General features: G+C 37.7%; 1 protein-coding gene across 1 annotated transcript in view; it reads right to left on the bottom strand.

Moving 5' to 3' along the window:
* LOC100676989 (ryanodine receptor 2) overlaps nucleotides 1-17,440 on the bottom strand; it is a 362,795-nt gene that overhangs the window by 188,344 nt on the left and 157,011 nt on the right. Inside the window, exons 35-39 of the mRNA XM_064276716.1 lie at nucleotides 14,705-14,825; nucleotides 7,165-7,334; nucleotides 5,740-5,960; nucleotides 3,563-3,653; nucleotides 291-431 (exon numbers count right to left, since the gene is read on the bottom strand). Coding sequence (XP_064132786.1) covers nucleotides 291-431; nucleotides 3,563-3,653; nucleotides 5,740-5,960; nucleotides 7,165-7,334; nucleotides 14,705-14,825 — 744 coding nt within the window. The remainder of the gene's footprint in view (nucleotides 1-290; nucleotides 432-3,562; nucleotides 3,654-5,739; nucleotides 5,961-7,164; nucleotides 7,335-14,704; nucleotides 14,826-17,440) is intronic.

The raw sequence follows: 17,440 nt of genomic DNA, 5'->3' as shown, positions 1-17,440 counted from the left end.
GGCTGGTTCAATGCTGCAGGAGAAAATCTAAATTCGCCTGGGTTAACTTAACTCACGGACAGATCCTTTTTTCTAGCAAATGAAACATAAAGCCTGAAATGGTAATTATGAAAAAGCCAATTTAAACTGCATTCTCAACATTTGTTATATGGTTGGCAAAAGACAAACAATAAAGTTATGTAAGTTTTAATTCGTAGAGATATTATTCCTCTAGGATAACTATCTTGTCAAGAACCTATGGCTTTTTATGATTTTATCGGTACAAATAGGTCCATAAAATATCAAATTACCTTTTGAGACAGGGCATCAAAAATGCCCCAGAACAGTTTTCTTGATAAGTGAAGTTCTTCTTCTGACGCGGCACCAAAGTTTCCCCACCCTCCTGGCAGGCAGTAATATTTCCAGCATCTTTCATAATGATTTGTCAGCAGCTACATGAGAAAGCAATTATAAAAGCAATGAGCTATAGATACCACCACTCGTCTGTCTGGTTGTCATGCTGTGGTGGCTTGCGTGTTGCTGTGATACTGGAAGCTATGACAACGGTACTTCAAATACCAGTGGGGTCACCCATGGTGCACAGGTTTCGGCAGAGCTTCCAGACTAAGACAAACTAGGAAGAAGGACCTGGCGATCTACTTCTAAAAATAAAATTGGCTAGTGACAACCTTATCAATAACATAGAGGGTGGGCAAAAAAAGAGGAAGACCCTCAGTGAGACGGATTGACACAGTGGCTGCAACAATGAGCTCAAACATAGCAACGATTGTGAGGATGGCACAGGACTGGGCAGTATTTTGTTCTGTTGTATATAGGGTCACTATGAGTTAGAACTGACTCAGTGCCCCCTAACGACAACAATATAGGCACTTTTTAATTTTTTTTTTATTTTCTTCCATATGGTATTCTAATGCCATGTAATAAGGTCAACATAAATGAAACTTCTCAATTACATATGAATTGCTTTGGAAGAATTCCAATTATTACCTTGTATACTGTCTCTTTAAAATTAAATTCTGAAAACAATATGAACATCAAATGACCAAATTTATAAATAACTGTATCTTAAAAAGTATTCTTCATGAGGTGGTTTGGTTATTTCTACATCTTCGAATTTGACTTTTAAGTTACTACCATTCACTCATGATTTTTCTTTGAATTTTTAATTTAATTTAGTTTTTCTTAATTAAAATTTTTGTTTGACTAAAAACAAAATATATATATATATATATAAACCAAACCCCCTGCTGTCGAGTTGATCCTGACTCATAGCGACCCCATAGGACAGAATAGAACTGCCCCATAGGATTTCCAAGACTGTAAATCTTCATGGAAGCAGACTGCCACATCTTTTTCCCATGTGGCTGATGAGTTCAAACCACCATCCTTTTGGTTAACCACTGAGTGCTATAACCACTGCATCACCAGGGCTTTTATGTATATATGAAACAAAACATTTCCCCTTTCAATGTTTTTTACATGTACAATTCGGTGACATTGGTTATAGTCATCATATTGTATAACCATCACTACTATCTGTTTCCAAACTATTTTACTACAATTAACAGAAACTCAGTGACCCCTAAGCAAAGATTCCCCCTATTTCCCTTCCTGCACACCTGATAACCATTAATAAGCTTTGGTCTCTATACACTTGCATATTCTACATATTTCATATTAAGTGTGATCATACAATATTTGTCCTTTCATGAATGACTTAGTTCACTCATCATCATGTTTTCAAGTTTCATGTATGTTGTGGTGTGTACTAAAATCAAGACTTTATTCTCTTTATGGCTGTATAATATTCCATTGTATAGATATGCCACATTTTGTTTATCCATTCTTCTGCTGATGGGCATTTAGATTGTTTCTACCTTTTGACTACTGTGAACAGTGATGAGATGAACCTTGGTGTACATACTCATGATTTTATGAATCGCTAGAATCATAAAATGATGGGATTGATATCTGGGTAGCCCAGAGGGCTCATCAAGTGCAAACAGCTAAACATCTGTAGGGTAAAGCACCCAAAATGTACATTCTAAGAGAAATATATATCTGTGAATATTTTTGGTCACTTTCTGCCTATCCTTAACCGTCACACTTTAGATTTGCCTGGAAACTTGCTTTTCAAAATCTAAATTTTCAAAACTGCTATACTTAGATCATTCCTTTAACTACGTTTCTGTGGTGGTTCTTGGTACCTCGCTGCAGTGTCTAGGTTGCTCCTCACGTTTTCACCTATGTATATTTTCTGTTCAGGACTAAACTGGAAGGTCAAGGATAAGGAGAGAATCTTTCAATTATCTGGTAGCTCTTTTGCTCATTTATTATAAAGTTATACGCTAGCAAATAGTCACAACTATTTACCAAATTAATAAATTGATCTTTATGAATCAAGTACAACATTTTTGGAATCTCTTAATAAGGATTACTGTTATTAGGGATAAAATCTCTTACTGTTGAAATATTTCTTCTAGTTTGGTCTCCAGCTCAGTTATAAGGCACTCACACACCCCCCCAACACACACATCCACTGTTCCTCCACCCCCTCCCACACACACAGTTTAGGTATCTCAAATGCTGAAATATTGAGATTTAATTTGCTTGGATTAACCTGAAAACATCTATAATGTAAAAGAGTGTTGTTGCATAAAGATAAGAAAATGATACTGTATCATTTTCCGGTATCTTCCAATTAATTTGTATAAAGACAATTTCGCATGACAAGAGCTATCCTGGATGGTGCAAACTATAAAAATGGGATTTTTAGGAAGGATATTATTTAGTTTACAGAATTTATTCCTTTCTCTTGAAGGCTATTTTTGCTAAATATCTAAGGATGTTGAGTTTAACAGACCTCAGACACTAGACTCATTTATATCTCAACCGTTTTCTACAGTGCTGTTACTGGGTGGCCACAGGGGAAAAAATGACGCCTACTAGATGGCCTGCAGAGTGGTCATTTAAAAAGTGTATCACTTTATCACACAGCCTTGATGCACAGAGCATGCTATTCTAGTCTGGATTAGGGTATGAGATGAAAGGAAAATATTCCCAAGTCAGTAAAACAGCATAAGGCTTGATCTTTTATGGTCAGACTAGAAAAACAGGGCAGAGAATATGTCAGGGACTTTTCTAAACACTCTGTGACAAACTGTAACTACATACACAGAAATTACTCTTATCTTTGCCCCGTGTAAGATGGAATTCGGAAGCTGTCCTTGATTACCAACATAGCTCTTAAAGCCTTCACTTTATCCCTTGAAGTTGTTACAGTATTTTACTTTTCCAGCCTAAGAACGTCTTGGCTCATCTTTCTCTTGTGATCCACTTGGAAATCAATCCTAGGATTTCTGTGCTCTTTTTTCTGTGTGTTTATTTTAGGCAAATCTGCACATTTTTATAACTATCTATTTAATAACTGGAAGAGAATTTCCAGTATCAATGATTAAACATGACGTATCTAAGAGATCTACATGTTGTAGCAGGAAACAAGGCTAGGGTGACCGGTGATGGTGACCGGTGATCACACACAAGGAGCATCTCCTGCACTTACCTTAAGAGGCATCTTTGCATGTTCATTTAATAATGGGACATCAAATACTAATCTTCTCAGTAAGTGCTGCATCATAGAAGGTCTCAGTTGGCTGTTGGAACAAAGTCACTTTTAATAATGAAGGGATACATGTCTAAGCTACGTAGATAATTCATTAGACTAAATTATACCCACCAAGAACCTGTACTGACACCTTTCTTCAGATGGTACTAAGTGTTACTGGTACCAAGATGAACTAGTGATATAATTTTACAAAAGGCTACATTGCCCAGCTCATCTCTATCTCCCAGAGCTGAAGACCACTCCTTATCTTCTCTAAGAGCTCTCTTCTGCTTCTTTCCTTCCTAACCACTCACAGCTGCACACTGCAATGTTTGCTGAGACCCTCCTTCATTAATTCTTAGAAATGCTTCTGTCCTCACTCCAATGACTAAGCAGGGGTCTTGGGGTCTTCAGTGACTACATCAGAAGCAGAAAGAAGAGGGCATATAGGAGCAGTGAGGAGGGAAAATAACTAAATAACTACATAAAGGCTGAGACAGCAATTTTGCCAGAGAAGGAAGGAAAAGAAAGCTGACACACAGTGAACAGCTACTTACTATGTCAGGAACTGCTAAGCACTTTATCTCATTTACTATTTACGAAAACCCTGTGAGTTAGGCATTATCGCTTCCATTTTTACAGACCCTTGGGGTCAAGAAAGTTATATTACTCATTTAAGGACACATTAGTAAGAAGCTCAAACACAATCTGTTTAACTCAAGAATCCATGATACTCTTCTCTCCTCCCCACTTGGGCTTTGTATTCTCCCTTCTCTGCCTAATTACTTCTTTGGAAAATGAGATTCAAAGTTTAGAACCCCAACTTGTTGGACAATATTTATTCTAAAACATATAACCTGTTGTATGAAGTTAAGACTTACTATTGATAAATCTTCTTTACTAAAATAATTAAATAAACATTTCTTTTGACCAAAGAATAAAACAAAGATAAAGAAGCCAAACACTAAATTCTGAATAGCTATAAGCAATTATTAAATATATTTGAAGCCAGTTTTTAATTATTCATGAAGTAAGATAGAATGTATTGGCTATGGAGGGGTCTTTTGGGTGTCTGCTTATATCAAACACAGAGCCATTATATGTTCAAAGAGTCTGTCCTTTTCTATGGGCCTCCTCATCCCCTTCCCCCAAACGCACATATACACTTATACACACAAACGGAGTCACACACACTCACCACATTTGTTCTTTTAACCCCTCTCTAGCTTGGGAGATCCTCCATATCTAGGAAAACCAATAAATGTGTGCACTGATACAGACCTAAAACAGAATGAGTCCAGCTCCCTAGACTGGAAGATGGGATTTGGTACCTCATTTGGGTTGGCTTGACTTGTAGCCTGCTTTCAGCAATTCCTAATATCACTTCTCCAAGCCTGTTACCACTTCTGCTCATTCAAGAGGCACTGTTATCCCTAGCACTCTCTAAAGTACTGGACCATATTCTACTTGATTAACCAAGATCCCAAACAAACTTTAGTTGAACCAAGCTCCCAAAAGAGGAAGCCGGTAACCAGGGAGATGGAGTTAAAATAGTTAACTTTTCATTTCTTTCAAAACAATGATGCTTTAATAGGAGGGTAATGAGGTGCTGGTTTGCCTGACTAGAGGACTCACTCAGCCTTCATCACTGCCACACATTAAGTAATACAATAATGTTAATATTAATGATAAAATGATATCTTTTTCTTTTTTTTTTTAATTTAATAGCTCCCTTTTTTCCTTCCTTTTCGGGAAGAGGAATTAAACATCATCACACACAGTCCAAAGGAGAGAATATATTAATCATACACTAACACGGCCAGGGATCCCTTCGCACAATCACTCCCACCAGCAACATCCAGAATAGTATACTGTACTCAGGCAAACACTGTATCCAAGCATTAGATACTCTACAGAGGCCTGAAGGACTACTCCTTAACGTGACCAGGATCAAGAGGGCTCTAACAAGACTCAGACCTCAGTACATGAGACTACCTAAAAGTAAAGAAACCTGGTGGATTCATTTTCGGTACAGAAACTGTCTCTAAAATTAATAATAACCTATCAAAGACTGCAGAGTAATTCCTCTTTCTTAAAGAAGAAGAAATTTGGCATAGAGTGAGATGCCCACTTACCCACAAATGGAGAGTAAACACACTTCTATGGAATCCCGTTGAGCTTTGGTAAGTGAGCAGCCCTTAGAGAGTCTGTACACAGTGTGAAGTAATGAGTCAATGAGGGAAGCGTGGTGTTCTGTGCCAGCAAAAAGGGGAGCACATCTCGTTAACAAGGGCAAGACGGCTGTGCACAAGTACCGATTGAGGGCCAAGGCCATGTCTGTAGCACTCAAAGCAGCCTACCAACGGAAGGAGGAGCAGAAAGTCATTGTGTTTGGCAGCAAACAGCTTTCAAAGAGATCAACAGATTGACATGTAATTTCACTATCTATGCAGAAAATGGCAAAAATATGAAAAATAGAAATGCATTACTCAGCCAAGTCTTTAAATGTGGTTCCTGTGATCTTTTACTCCTAAATACAGTCGGCTTTCAATTTTGCATATATAAATAAAAATGAACGAAACGATACCTATCTGTTCAAAAGCATATGAGGCTCAGGTTCTATAATAAATCAATGGTAGGATCAAAAAAAGATGATGATACTAGTGATACTAAATAACGTGAGCACTTTGGTAGAGGAGGAAGAAGAAAAAAACTTACCTGTTATAATAAATTTCCCTTTCTGAATTCTGTTTACTAATATTATTTATATGCGTGCTTATGTCCATCAGAATCAATATTCAAAGGTTGACTGTATTACTATATTATCACACATGCTAATTTAGGTTAAGAACTTAATTTGAACATACCCAACCAAGAAAAAAGAAATTTCAACTTCATTTTTATAATTTTTCTCTCATTTACTTCATGAAAGGGGTGCTGTCAACTCAAGATCTGATTTCCCCAACATCAAAGGACCCATTTAATTGAAAAGAAAATGATATATTTTGATAACTACTAGAATAACATTTAGAACTTTAGCTCATTCTACAGTACTTCAGAAAGCTGGATATTTACACTGATAATAGCAGATCCTCCATGTAAGTCATTCAATGTAGAGGACAGACTTTAAACTATCTGTCCCTTAACAAATAAAGGCACCAGGATAACGTAATTAGCATGACGCAACAACATTCATCCAAACTTCTTAATAATTTAACTGCTTTCATTGAGAAGTGTAATTGTTAGGACCAAAGTGGAGGTTTACATCAAACAGAGGTTAATGGGAGCCACTGCAACCTCCCAAATTAAGGTTACATGAACCTCTCATTGTATCACATTATCATAATTCTTGTCATACTCTTGAAGCCATCGATTTCCTCCACTAGTCAGTGAATTTGTGAGGACATTGTTTTCTTTTCTCTCTGTTTCCCAATACTTGTCTGAAAATATAGTAGGCACTCAATATATGATTTTGATAAGTCAATGAATGAATGAGTGCATTTACGAAGCCATGGACAAAAGAGTCAAAAATTAAGGAAGTCAGTTGTTCAAATCGTTACCGTATCTAAAGAGGCAGCAGCCCGGAGATCTGGCAGAAAGCCAACCTCAAGAAGATGGAGAAGGAAATCTTGATCCTCAATCCCATAGACCCTGTCAAGGAACAAAACCATGGCTGCCTTGTGATCTGGGCAAAACCCCGCAGACATGTCAGGCTCCACCACATTCCCATCTAAAAGAGAGAAGGTAACATTTTGTTGTTAAACGTCATGCCATCAGTGAGCTGAGATTACAAAATGGCTTTTTTTCCATTCTTTTCATATTTTAAATAGTTGTCAGTGGAATTATATTCTGTTCTTACTACCCACAAATAAGCACTGAGAGTTGGCTGAGGAAATACAGCAGTGCAATCTAAACCCAAGGTCACTGAAAATGCTATTTGATCATCCATTTGTTACCTGAGTATAAGCTAAAGACACAATAGTTTACTAGATGCTGAGATGGAAACAAAAAGACATCCAAAATCCATACTGTAAAACCAGAGGTAAGCACATAAAAAGTTAAAATGTGAAGGAGGGATTTTTAATCTTTTCAATCTTCTAAACATCAGTAAATCTTAGGTACCCTCATATGACAATCATGATGCATTTAGATACGCATGACTTAAAAAAATATAAAATGATAAAACTATGAAACCAGTATGGTTGTGATGGTTAATGGTATGTGACAACTTGGCTAGGCTGTGGTGTCCAGTTGTTGGCTCACTCTTTAGTCTAGATGCTTTAGATAAAGTAGGTACATGTGATGAAATAAATCAATTGGTCTTAACTAAAGCAAATTACCCTCCATACATAAGCAGGTCTCATCTAAACAATTCAGGGCCTCAAGGACAAAAAAGGAGCTTTTCATAGGGTGTATTCTGCCTATCCCTCATGTGTCTGCCAGTTTGTCGTACCGTGGGGGCTTGTGTGTTCCTGTGATGCTGGAAGCTATGCCACCGGTATTCAGATACCAACAGGGTCACCCACAGAGGACAGGTTTCAGATGAGCTTCCAGACTAAGACAGGCTAGGAAGAAGGACCCGGCAGTCTACTTCTGAAAAGCATTAGCCAGTGAAAACCTTATGAATAGCAGCGGAACATTGTCTGATATAGTGCTGGAAGATGAGCCCCCCAGGTTGGAAGGCACTCAAAAGATGACTTGGGAAGAGCTGCCTCCTCAAAGTAGAGTTGACCTTAATGACGTGGATGGAGTAAAGCTTTTGCGACCCTCATTTGCTGATGTGGCACGACTCAAAATGAGAAGAAGCAGCTGCAAATCTCCATTAATAATTGCAACCTGGAATGTACGAAGTATGAATCTAGGAAAATTGGAAATTGTCAAAAATGAAATGGAGCGCATAAACATCAATATCCTAGGCATTAATGGACTGGTATTGGCCATTTTGAATCAGACAATCATATAGTCTACTATGCTGGGAATGACAACTTGAAGAGGAATGGTGTTGCATTCATCGTCAAAAAAAAGTTTCAAGATCTATCCTGAAGTACAACGCTGTCAGTGATAAGATAATATCCATATGCCTACAAGGAAGACCAGTTAATACAACTACTATTCAAATTTAGGCACCAACCACTAGGTCCAAAGATGAAGAAATAGAAGATTTTTATCAGCTGCTGCAGTCTGAAATTGATCCAACATGCAATCAAGATGCATTGATAATTACTGGTGATTGGAAGGAGAAAGTTGGAAACAAAGAAGAAGGACCAGTAGTTGGAAAATATGGCCTTGGTGATAGAAACAATGCCGGAGAACAAACGATAAAATTTTGCAAGACCAATGACTTCTTCATTGTAAATACCTTCTTTCATTGACATAAACGGCGACTATACACATGGACCTCGCCAGATGGAACACAAAGAAATCAAATTGACTACATCTGTGGAAAGAGATGATGGAAAAGCTCAATATCATCAGTCAGAACAAGGCCAGGGGCCGACTGTGGAACAGATCATCAATTGCTCATATGCAAGTTCAAGCTGAAACTGAAGAAAATCAGATCAAGTCCACGAGAGCCAAAATAATGACCTTGAGTATATCCCACCTGAATTTAGAGACCATCTGAAGAATAGATTTGACGCATTGAACACTAGTGACCGAAGACCAGACAAGCTGTGGAATGACATCAAGGACATCATCTATGAAGAAAGCAAGAGGTCACTGAAAAGACGGGAAAGAAAGAAAAGACCAAGATGGATGTCAGAGGAGACTCTGAAACTTGCTCTTGAGCATCGAGCAGCTAAAGCAAAGGAAGAATTGATGAAGTAAAAGAACTGAACAGAAGATTTCAAAGGGCCTCTCGAGAAGACGAAGTAAAGTATTATAATGACATGTGCAAAGAGCTGGAGGTGGAAAACCAAAAGGGAAGAACACGCTCAGTGTTTCTCAAGCTGAAAGAACTGAAGAAAAAATTCAAGCCTCGAGTTACAATAGAGAAGGATTCCACAGGGAAAATATTAAACAACACAGGAAGCGTCAAAAGAAGATGGAAGGAATACACAGAGTCGTTATACCAAAAAGAATTAGTCGATATTCAACCATTTCAAGAGGTGGCATATAATCAGGAACTGATGGTAATGAAGGAAGAAGTCCAAGCTGCTCTGAATGCATTGGCAAAAAACAAGGCTCCAGGAGTTGATGGAATATCAATTGAGATGTTTCAACAAACAGATGCAGCACTGGAGGTGCTCACTCGTCTATGCCAAGAAATATGGAAGACAGCTTCCTGGCCAACTGACTGGAAGAGATCCATATTTATGCCTATTCCCAAGAAAGGTGATCCAACTGAATGTGGAACTTACAGAACAATATCATTAATATCACACGTGAGCAAAATTTTGCTGAAGATCACTCAAAAATGGTTACAGCAGTATATCGACAGAGAACTGCTAGAAATTCAGGCCGGTTTCAGAAGAGGACTTCGAACCAGGGATATCATTGCTGATGTCAGATGGATCCTGGCTGAAAGCAGAGAATACCAGAAGGATGCTTACCTGTGTTTTATTGCCTATGCAAAGGCATTTGACTCTGTGGATCATAACAAACTATGGATAACACTGCAAAGAATAAGAATTCCAGAACACTTAATTGTGCTCATGAGGAACCTGTACATAGATCAACAGGCACTTGTTCGGACAGAACAAGGGGATACTGATTGGTTTAAAGTCAGGAAAGGTGTGCGTCAGGGTTGTATTCTTTCACCATACCTATTTAATCTGTACGCTGAGCAAATAACATGAGAACCTGGACCATATGAAGAAGAACAGGGAATCAGGATTGGAGGAAGACTCATTAGCAACCTGCGTTATGCAGATGACACAACCTTGCTTGCTGAAAGTGAAGAGGACCTGAAGCACTTACAAACGAAGATCAAAGACCACAGCCTTCAGTATGGATTGCACCTCAACATAAAGAAAACAAAAATCTTCACAACTGGACCAATGAGCAACATCATGATAAACAGAGAAAAGATTGAAGTTGTCAAGGATTTCATTTTACTTGGATCCACAATCAACAGCCATGGAAGCAGCAGTCAAGAAATCAAAAGACGCATTGCATTTGGCAATTCTGCTGCAAAGGACCTCTTCAAAGTGTTGAAGAGCAAAGATGTCACCCTGAAGACTAAGGTGCACCTGACCCAAGCCATGGTATTTTCAGTCACATCATATGCATGTGAAAACTGGACAATGAATGAGGAAGACCGAAGAAGAGGTGACGCCTTTGAATTGTGGTGTTGGTGGAGAATACTGAATATACCATGGACTGCCAAAAGAAAGAACAAATCTGTCTTAGAGGAAGTACAGCCAGAATGTTCCTTAGAGGCAAGGATGGCGAGACTGCATCTTACATACTTTGGACATGTTGTCAGGAAGGATCAGTTGCTGGAGAAGGACATCATGCTTGGCAGAGTACAGGGTCAGCGGAAAAGAGGAAGACCCTCAATGAGGTGGATTGACACAGTGGCTGCAACAATGAGCTCAAGCATAACAACGATTGTAAGGATGGTGCACGACCGGGCAGTGTTTCGTTCTGTTGTGCACAGGGTCGCTATGAATCGGAACCAACTCGACGGCACCTAACAACAACAACAACATTCTGCCTATAGAGTACAAATAGACATCTTGCCAGAATTCCCCCACTCTCCACTCCTCCTGACACAAGACTGCAGGAATCTCCAGCCTGTTGCCTGACAAACAGAGTTTGGACTTGCCAGCCTCCCACAATTTCTTAAAATCGATCTCTGTTTATATATATCTTACTGCTACTGTTTCACTAGAGAACCAAATGCAGTGATTTTAAATAAAATATGTTCAATTAGTTACCACAGCATTTAACAACATAGAAGATATATTTGAGTCATATTTTCTCTAACAACAATCAACACTTGATACTCATAAAGGTTAGGGAACACCTTAGAATAAAACTATTGGTTCACAGGTTGGGGACCACTGATACAAGAAGTTACGGGATCAAGGTCTCGGGGAACATCTAGCTCAATTGGCATAACACAGTTTATAAAGAAAATGTTCTCCATTCTACTTCGGTGAGTAGTGTCTGGGGTCTTAAAGCTTATGAGAGGCCATCTAAGGTACTCCACTGGTCTCACCCCATCAGGTGCAGGGAAGAACGAAGAAAACTGAAGACACAGGGGAAGGACTGGTCCTAGGGACTGGTGGACCACAACTACTACAGCCTCTACCAAACTGAGCCCAGCACAAGTAGATGGCGCCCAGCTACAACTGTATCTGCCTAGAGCTCACAACTCAACAATTTGCTACAGTGACTGTTTTATTTTCACCATCTCCTCAAATACACTGGAGACAATAAAGGTGACAAATGCCTCCTCGCAGACTCCTGGCTTTTGAACTGGAATGAAGGTGACCTGGTGCACTGGCTTTAGCCTGAGATTCCTTCAGCGTTCACACCTCCTCCCCCCCAAATTACTACCTCAGACAGGCTGCCCAAACCTGCCTAGGGCCAAGGGCTAGAGGAGCAAAAGAACCTCTTTTGAGATATTGTGCTTTCTCTCAAGTTTTCCCTCTTTCATCATTATTCTGGGGCACACTTTAGCTCTAGAATAGGTATGATGAAAATATTTAAGGAAGGCCCTGCCTAATACTGAGGAGGGAAATATTAAGTGTAGAGGCGAATGTCACATACTAACTATAAAAAAAAAAAAAAAAAAAAAAACCATTGCCGTCGAGTAGACTCTGATTCATAGTGACCCTATACAACAGAGTGCAACTGCTCCATAGAGTTCTCAAGGAACGTCTGGTGATTCAAACTGCCGACCTTTTGGTTAGCAGCCGTAGCACTTAACCACTATGCCACCAGGGTTTCCATATTAACTACAGAACATATTATAAAAATTATTACCGATAAACAATGATGCTTACAGAACTAAAAGACTCCTCATTAAACTACAAAAAGAATAGGTTGGTGGTTTAAGTTTTGCAGTTGATATAAATGCATATCCGCAATAAAATAAAAACATACAGGTTTCTGTCTACGTTCTCTGTAAAAGGAAAGCAGTAAATGAAAAATGTGGGAATTTAATAATGACAAATGGGTTGTGTTTTAAAATTTAACTCATTATAAATTGTGACAGCTCAAAAAAAATTATAAGCTTCAATGCAGACAAAATACTGTATAGGTATGAAGAAAAAGATCATAAAATAATGTTATTATAGTATAACTAAGTAGAATAGGAAAGAAACCAATTTGCAAATCTTGAAGGCTTGGTAAACACAGATAACTGGAAAAAAAACGAGCAATTATTTGGAAAATTTGGGGACAATTCTGATAGATCAGATAACTCCCAGAGTCCATGTTCTTGGTTTTTTGTTATTTCTCATTTTACCTCAAAATTTAAGGTTTCCTTATTTCCTGATCTGTTTGTCACTGGTATGGCTCTTATCTTTGTCTTGACTGGGTCATTTTGTGGCTCAAAACGGAAGGAAAGGAAACAACTTTTTACTTAAGTAAATGAACACGAGTCAGAAGTAAGGTGAAAAGAAAGGCAGGTAAGAATGACCTGTATTTACACCAGAAAAAGAAATGGTTTCATGCGTGGAGGACAAAGCTATTGGACAATCTTGAAGTTCCAGGTTCCCCTCCTAAAGTATAATGTGTTGTTGTTAGGTGCCATCGAGTCACTTCCAACCCATAGCGACCCTACGTACAACAGAAGGAAACACTACCCACTCCTGCGCCATCCTCATGATCATTGTTATGCTTCAGCCCATTGTTGCAGCCACTGTGTCAATCCATCTCATAGTTTTCCTCTTTTTCCTTGACCCTCTACTTAACCAACCTTGATGTCCTTCTCCAGGGACTGATCCCTCCTGATAACATGTCCAAAGTATGTGAAATGAGTCTCTCCATCCTTGCTTCTAAGGAGCATTCTGGCAGTACTTCTTCCAAGACAGATTTGTTCGTTCTTTTGGCAGTCCATGGTATATTCAATATTCTCTTCACCAACACCATAATTCAAAGGCATCAATTCTCCTTTGGTCTTCTTTTTTCATTGCCCAGCTTCCACATGCATATGATGCCATTGAAAATACCATGGGTTGGGTCAGGCACACCTTAGTTTTCAAGGTGACATCTTTTCCTTTCAACACTTTAAAGAGGTCTTTTGCAGCAGATTTGCCCAATGCAAATTATAATGAGTGTCCAATTATTTTGGCAGTTTATACCACTTTATAGATTCAGACTTGAAACGTTAGCACACATGAGATTTTCCTTTCTCATAATCATATGGCTTGCAAATAGGATAAATTACCTTCAGGTACACAGTGAGCCCTAGATTCTAGACCTGAGGTATTACAACTTGGCCTTCTCTGGAGCATAATTAATGAACAAAAAGGATTAAAACATGCACATTCTACCTAGTTTTGTTTTTTTCTAAAATTAGAGGTTTGCACAAAAATCTATGTGTTAATACTCAATGAAGTACTGAAAACTGAGTAATACTGAAATTTGAAAAAATAAAAACAAAGTGTAATTTGGGATCTCACAGATCTTTTAGTTATTTTCAATAATTGTGTAAATCTTTTTAAAATTATTTGTTTAGTCTTGAACAATTTTTTTCAACACACTGGGGGTTTTTAAATCTCTAAGTGAAAAAGCTAAAATCACTGTTTTGGAAAAAAAGCATTCAAAGAGAGTGACAGTGAAAACTGCCAAAAACAGTGAATTAAGGAATCAAGGTCATGAAAGACAAAGAATGGAGACCAAAGAATATGAGAAGGGAATGACATGAGCCAGTCGAAGTGCCTATTTTCTCTTCTCTGAAAAGTGCCTGAAATGTCATGTAAAAAAGAATTGAAATCTCAGTGTAAAGTTGGCTGTTTGAAAATTAGCAATGAGAACAGAAAATATTTCATAAAATACTATGCTTCATAGGATATTTAAAAAAAAAAAAAACTTTGTGTAACTATACTGTGGGGGTGGGAGAGATCTCGAGTATTGAGAATATTAGTTAAAACATCATGTCACCCAAGGTAGTACTGAATCACAAAGGATGGAAGTGAGTCTTACCTTTGGCTATTGTTGGCATCTGAAAAGCAATGCTGATTACGCCCACCAAATCAGCCAGTGGAATTAAAGATCTCAAAATAGATCTGATCCTGATGGCTTCTCCCTTACCAGCATGAATCAACTAAACAAGAAGAGAATAAAGGAAACTTAAAATAACTTTGTAAAATCAGTGTTATAATTAGATCTAGAAAATGCAAAGTACAGGAACCTAAGTTTAAAATAGTTTTCCATTAAGAAGTATACATATAAAATTAGACCTCTTTCAGAAATTGTTTCAGGCTTACAGACAGAGTTTTCATTGACTTCAGCATAAACCTAATTATACTAAAGTCTAGGCCACCTGGTTTATCCACTAGGGCAATGGCTTTTATTCCTTTTTGAGGTTTTAAAATATATTGAAAATGTGATGCGTCTATCAGTGCTTACTGCCCCCCTATATTACATGTAAATACTGATACATAACATGAGCCTCTGTTTTAAGTACTCAAGTTAGAACTTGATGTTAACAGTAAAGTTATTAACATGGTTTCCTAGAAGCCACCTAACTGCAATACATAGCAAAAAGTGCTTCAGATTTTTATAGCTCACAGATCAAAAAATAATACGTATCATGTGGAACACTAAGCTCTACCAGATATTAAGTCATAATATAAATTCACATTAATCAAAACAAAGACTTACTAATATAGAAATAAACAAGAAGATCAGTAGAAAAGAATAAAAGATCCAGTGAAAGGCCCAGATACGTAAAAATTTAGTACACTACAAAGATGGCATTTGAATGCTGTAAGGGTAAAAATGGATTGTGGTATCTTTATTAATCAAGTACATAATAAAAAAGAAAAAAAATTTCCTGAGAAATTTGAAAATATTTTTCCAGTTGAATTTTTAAATAAATATTTATTTACTTTTCCCTAAAAGCCAGCAGCTGAGAATTAGGGAAAGGGCCTCTGAGTAGAAATTTCTGGATCACACAGGAACTAGAGAAAAAAAATCATAAAATCACATTCTTTTAACGGCAGGTTAGTAATTTTACTTCTTATTTTTTTTTTAATTACATGCAAAGCCAAGACCCATGAAAAATAACTTAATCATTTCATACTAATTCAGAATCATCCTCAGAAAATCAAAGAAAAAAAAAGTAATACAAAGGGAAAACAATTATTTTTAGACCCTGACCATATAGTAATATTTGTGATTGATGTAGCTTCTTTCTTGCTTTGTGATAAGAATTTAATTATCTATATTCTACCTGATTTCTATCTACATTCCACCTGATTTCTTTCTCCAAAGAATGGGTTTAAAATGTGGGGGAAAATGGTGAACATGAATCTTAGCAGTGCTTTTAGAGTGCCACTGGCTAATAAAATAACCATAATGACTCTACTATGCTGTACTATGTTCTCTATGCTATAGTATACCTAGCCTGATCCTATATTATGGATTATGATATAATCAAGACTCTCAATGAGTCTAACAGCCCACAGGATTCCAGACAGCAGGACATGGCGTCTTGTTTCCACCTTCCACTGACATATAATAGGTCCTCAACTAATAGTAGTTGGAGATGAATAAATTTCAGAAGTGTCAACGTTGTCCCTTATCAATCCACTTAGGTTTTTGTTTGTTTGTTGTCCACCTACAGATAGACATGACTATAGAACCCAAATTCTATTAGCTTAATTTCTGTCTTGGTTCTTCTGACCTTTTCACTCTAATAAGAAAAAGAAGAAATACGAGCAGAAAGTTATCTCTTTTTTTATCTGCGATCACCTGCTGTGATCACATACAACTTTTCTTATATTCCATTCCCATTTAGAAACAAGAAAATCTCATTAGCATCTAAGTTAGGTTTTTGCGAAAATCAGACTTCAGGTTTTCTAACACTTCTCCACCCTTAGTGATTCTTCTCTGTTCACAACAAGAGTGTGTCAACCTACAGGTGAAAGAAAGAGACATAAAGAGACAAAAAAAATCTAGATACTGAGAGTGGGAGAAAGAGGTGAACCATAAGTAATGGTGGCCCTGGCTTCATGCTTATACCAACGTAGAAGTGATCTGCAGTTCATAACCTTCTACCCAGTGCTAGCAAATGTGCTTCCATTTCTGGGTTGTTCCTCGTTAACAGGTTATGAAACCAATATTATGAGCCCTGCCTAGCATTTTTAAAATGAATGCCTAGAACATAACAGAATACATTAAAATAAAGTAGAAAATATCACAGTGCACATTACAGGTAAAAATAAGTATTATTTCATGAAACTATAATGTCATCTTGTCAAAAAATTTAGAAACACTGATTTACATTGAAGAGCTCTTTCCTTCCCCATGGGTCCCCGCCCCCTACCTTTCTACCAAACCAGTGGCAAGCACACAGCACCTTGTTTACATGGACACAATACTGTGTATAAAGAAAACTGCTCTTAGTAAAAGTGGTTGCTTTCTGTGTGCGCTAAAATAGGAGAGGAAATTATGTAAGAAAACATGTTTTTTTCTTCTTAAAGTGTGGGGAGGATATATTAGTTTTGCTGTTGTTGCCAACAAGTCGATTCAGATGCATAGCAACCTTATAGGACAGAATTGCTCCCATAGGGTTTTCTAGGCCATAATCTTTCTGAGAGCAGATCAAGTCTCTTCTCTTGTGGAGAGTTGGTGGTTTTGACAGCCAGCCTATTGGTTGGGAGGCGAGCTGTTAACCACTGTGCCACAAGGGTTCCTATGTGGGTTTTAGAGGTA

This window comes from Loxodonta africana, chromosome 25, assembly GCF_030014295.1.
Source record: "Loxodonta africana isolate mLoxAfr1 chromosome 25, mLoxAfr1.hap2, whole genome shotgun sequence".
NCBI lineage: Eukaryota > Metazoa > Chordata > Mammalia > Proboscidea > Elephantidae > Loxodonta > Loxodonta africana.
The sequence above is the reverse complement of the archived record's forward strand: the minus strand, read 5'-3'. Positions and strand labels throughout refer to the sequence as shown.